The sequence below is a fragment of the Austrofundulus limnaeus genome, unplaced genomic scaffold (assembly GCF_001266775.1).
Source record: "Austrofundulus limnaeus strain Quisiro unplaced genomic scaffold, Austrofundulus_limnaeus-1.0 Scaffold444, whole genome shotgun sequence".
NCBI classification, from domain to species: domain Eukaryota; kingdom Metazoa; phylum Chordata; class Actinopteri; order Cyprinodontiformes; family Rivulidae; genus Austrofundulus; species Austrofundulus limnaeus.
The window spans coordinates 333,620-338,222 of record NW_013952846.1 but is presented as its reverse complement, the minus strand read 5'-3'; the positions used below and the strand labels follow the sequence as shown (position 1 = coordinate 338,222).

At 38.5% G+C, this 4,603-nt stretch overlaps 1 protein-coding gene across 4 annotated transcripts in view; it reads right to left on the bottom strand.

Moving 5' to 3' along the window:
* smg1 (SMG1 nonsense mediated mRNA decay associated PI3K related kinase) overlaps nucleotides 1-4,603 on the bottom strand; it is a 108,320-nt gene that overhangs the window by 50,851 nt on the left and 52,866 nt on the right. For all 4 annotated transcript variants that reach the window (XM_014024876.1, XM_014024877.1, XM_014024878.1 and 1 more), the window contains 5 exons: nucleotides 3,925-4,170; nucleotides 2,837-2,988; nucleotides 2,126-2,258; nucleotides 1,295-1,439; nucleotides 1,052-1,190 (listed from right to left, as the gene is read on the bottom strand). In XM_014024876.1, the coding sequence (XP_013880330.1) occupies nucleotides 1,052-1,190; nucleotides 1,295-1,439; nucleotides 2,126-2,258; nucleotides 2,837-2,988; nucleotides 3,925-4,170 (815 nt within the window). The remainder of the gene's footprint in view (nucleotides 1-1,051; nucleotides 1,191-1,294; nucleotides 1,440-2,125; nucleotides 2,259-2,836; nucleotides 2,989-3,924; nucleotides 4,171-4,603) is intronic.

Genomic DNA, 4,603 nt, shown 5'->3' with positions numbered 1-4,603 from the left:
CAAACATACAAAACGTGTCAGTCATTTGTGACCAACAAACATACAAAACGTGTCAGTCATTTGTGGCCAACAAACATACAAAACGTGTCAGTCATTTGTGACCAACAAACACACAAAACGTGTCAGTCACATGTGACCAACAAACATACAAACATACAAACAAACATACAAACATACAAACAAACAAACAAACAAACACACACACAATTATTAATAAGAGCTGCAAATCTTTCACAGAACTTGAAACGTTACAAAATGCTCACTGTGGGAACATTAGTAAATTGACTCAAAATCTCTTGAACAAAAAATATTAGGAACTGATGTTATGTTAGTTCAGCACAATGACAGGAGGGTGTGTTGTAATCAGAAGGTTGTCAGTTCAACTCCCCAGACCAACAACAAAAAAATGTAGGTGGGGAAACCCTGTTTTGCCCCATTCTGGGCCTTTAAGCAAGGCAGCAACCTACATTTTGATGATAGTCATGGGTCTTAAACTGGCAACTTACCTAACATCTAACCTCTGCTCCACCACTCAGGTCTCTCAGTACAAAACATCCATGTGAAAAAGAACATCTCACAATCACGTGAGCAAAACCAGATGCTTGTCTTGCAGCCAGCTTTCCACTAAAGACCCCTGACAGAGGTGATGGGAAAAAGATTTTATTTTGCTCTTTAAAGACAGAAAGGTTTACTGCATGTCTGGAGGTGATGCCTTATTTCAGGGACAAACAGTCATGATTGATTGTGTGGACATTGAGGGCATAATGGTTGAAAACTGACAATTTACAAAACCATTAAAAAAACCTATGTGAGTTACAGTCTATGGTAAGATAGCAGCTGCCAGAAGAACTAAAAAAACTGCCACTCAACTGTTGTTTAAAACAGCTTCCTAATGGCTTTAAACTGGAAATATGGACTTTGGAATCATTTTAAGATTTACAAAAACATTAAATATATTTGTTACAAAATGTGTAAATAACTCAGCTTTGCTCTTTAAGGCTCTTAACTGTTGTTTAGATAGAAAACTAGTAAAAACACACAGAGTCTATACCTGTATACCAGTTGGCCGACACATGGCCTGTCCTAGAATGCTGAAGATTGTATTTTTGTCTTCTTCACTGGTGGTTGCTGGCAGCAGCTCCTCGATCTCTTTCTTTTCTCCTGGAAGCAGAGGCAATCCCTCCCCTTGGCTGTAATAAGACAATACATTCTGGATATTAACGTTCACAGAGAACCATTTAAAAGACTGATGGGTGCTTAAATAACAACCAGATACTTTAAATTAGTGGCTAACCTGGCGTTGTCCACTACCTTCCTGCCCCAGCGATAAGCCCAGCTGGCCAGAGCTGCCCAGGACTTGGCTAGTTCTGGTGCCAAGCTAGTAGAGAGCTGATAGAGCTGGCCCAAGACAAAGTCTGGCTCTCCAACACCCACATTTACTGTAAGATCCCAAAGGTCAAAATGTTATGTGGCATTTTCAATTTAACAAAGCAAATGCACAAAGTAATTGTTTGACTGCTTCTGTTTAAAGGCACAGTGTGTAGGATTTGATGTTTTCAGCGACATCTAGTGGTTGAATCATCCTCCCTGGTCTTCCCCCCACCCCTACCCCACCCCCCGCTTCCAAACACAAAGGAGTTGCTACGGTGTCTCTCAGGTGTCAAAAACCTTTGATAATTCCAACTGCGATGTCTACCAGCAGCTTCAGGGCTAGTGATGTTTCAAGTGGTAAGATTATGAGCTTTAATAAGTAAAATTATCCCAGCTACAATGACAGACAACAAATATTACATTTATAGTATTACAACTAAAACCGTTTTTGACACTGCCACCGCAGTTTGTCCTTCATGAGCCTTCGTAGACAAGATGGCAGTGCAAGATGGCGGCTGCCTTTTGTGGCGACCCGCGACCATGGAGATATGAACAGCTTTTTATAAGGTAAAAATAATAAAACAAGGTCTTTGCAATGATTAGACATGTTTTTTATTATTGTCATTAGTGATTATCTCAGCTTCGGCTAAAAGAATTGACAAAATCTTACACAATGTGCCTTTAAGTATTTAGCTTATTGTTTCATGGAAAAAAGCTTTCAGCGTGTATTTAAATCCTACACAACATGTGTTACCTGAAGTCTCCGCAGTGATGTGGGGATTGCCCTGATGCTCCAGAGGAAGTTCCAGCAGGGCAGCGATGTTCCGGCTCAGAGGTGATATGTTGCTCATAACACCTGAATTTACTGCTCCTGACTTCTTTACCACCTACAACAAAATAGTCCTTTAACAACTTTTTTTTAACGATAATATTACAACAAAGCACAATAGGGACTGAAAATCCAGACTGCTTTCCAACAAATATATCAGTATTAAAATGCTTAGTGACTAAAAGACTAATGTGAAGCAGTGTTTGGACATACTGACATCCACACAAAGTTGCTGAAGTTAACATTACATCATGTTAAAATAGAACAGATACATATTTTTTACTATTTTAGAAGTATTTTTTTCATTATTGTCGCTACGCCTAATTTATTATGCAAATTACTGTAGAAATGCACATATTCTGTCCTGTCAGATTTACTGTCCATCATTACTTTGATTTTCTTTTATAAAATACAAGGCCAGATAAATCCAAATGTTTGATTCATGTAGGAATTATATCAATCTTTGTGTATTGCACAAACCAACCATAAATAAGCATTTATTCTAGGTTAACACAGTGAAAAACAATCATGAGCTGTTTTAAGAGTTAATTTTTCCAAACATGAGGAGAAGAGACACCATACCCATTGCAGTAAGAAATACTTGATGTGAAATTGATATTTTAGCTAAAAGCATGCCTGTTTGAGTTGAGGGGTCATGTCCTTCCAGTCAGCCAGCAACCACTTGCAGAGCGTCAGCAGAGAGCGGCAGGCAGCTCCTTCATTCTTTCCCACGTGGCAGTAGGACAGGGCAGTCCTGCTTAACATCTCCATGGCTGTCAGGGACTGACCTGCAGACAAGATGATACTGATGGAGGCAACTGAAGGGAGATGCTTCCAGAAGATGCTTAAGGAAGCTTTATGAACAATACAGAACTCGTTTTTTTAAATAAAAAGCAAGAGGCAGTGTTTCTCCTAAGATAATCTGTGCCATGAAAAAAAAAAACAATGATAGAACCTCGTAAAGCGTTCCATCATTGACTCCCCCATCGCAAAAGGCAAATGAGTGATTCTGTTTTTGCCCGGTTTTGTCCGTGGTTTGAGTATATTTCATGAACCAGTGTCCAGATTTTGACCAAACTCTCAGAAAGTAATCATCGGATGTATTTGTAGTCAATCTGACACTCAGTCAATTTTACATTTAATTAGTTGAATTGGATGTAGTAGTGTTATGCGCATCACATTCCCTGAGAGCTAACAAACCTCACAACATCTATAGGGTTCAAAAGAAGCCGGCAGCCAACAGGATTTGCTGTGTAAAATCTCCATTTAGCCAAATTTCCACCTGCTACCTTTGCTGCAGTCCAGTTGTAATAGAAAGTAGGAATTTCCCCACTTATGAGCTCATCACATTTTGGGACCTGAGTTACTCGTTACACCCCTAACAAACAATGATTACTTTGAGTAATAGTCTATAGTAGTAGTCTTTTTCCATGATGTGTTTGAGTGAAATACAGCAAAAGTAGATAAATCAATTTAAATAAATCCACCCACGGATGGATGGACAGATAAATTAACAGAGTTATCATAGAGTGAATATGTGAATCTTAGCAACATGTCACAACCAAGTCTGATTAATCTGAATGTGTAATACCTGAACATGGAAAAATAAAAAACACAAATTTACACAAAGATAAAGTCAGATATAGGGTTCCCACGTTAAGAAAAGGAAACAAGAACGGAGACAAAAAGTCAACAGTAAGCTTTAAAAATCTTCTGTTTCCCACCTGCTGTTCTCAGGACTTTGGCCTTTTCTATCTGAACCTCTGGTCCCCATTTCTCCCCCAGAGTGCCCTCTAGGGTGAGCTGCCTGAAAGCCTGGCACAGATCTTCCTGTTGCTTCTCTTCCTGTGTCCCATCGCAGCACTGGCTGAGGAGGCGAGAGGCCAAAACTATGTTGCCTTTTTTCCGGGAAAATTTGGCAGCTGTCAGACAAAGCTCCAAAAGATGGCCGTTTATGGATGAAGAGTAACCTGGACATGTGGAGAAAACATCAGTTATTATTATTATTTTTTTTATTGTTTGAGAAATGTGAGCTGTAGCTTAGAACAATTCAGGTAATCCATTTATTTCACACAACATCTTTTCAGAAGGTTTTTATTTTGTCATCACAGTAACTATGTGCTTGTTAGAGTTCATGATACAAAAGTTTAAATAATAAAATGTACAGGGTTCAGGCAGGTTTCATTAAGTTAAATTTAAGACCTTTTAAGGCCATCAGGAATGACATTTAAGACCAAGCCAATGCATTAACAGAAACATTCAAATGGTCCCAGAAATTTTAACATAGAAAACTTTTATTGACATCTATTTAGCTATTAAAGAATTTTTAATTTTAATAAAAGAAGAACACAAAATTATTTTAATGAAACAGTCATATCTATGAGACCTTCATATCGACTGCTG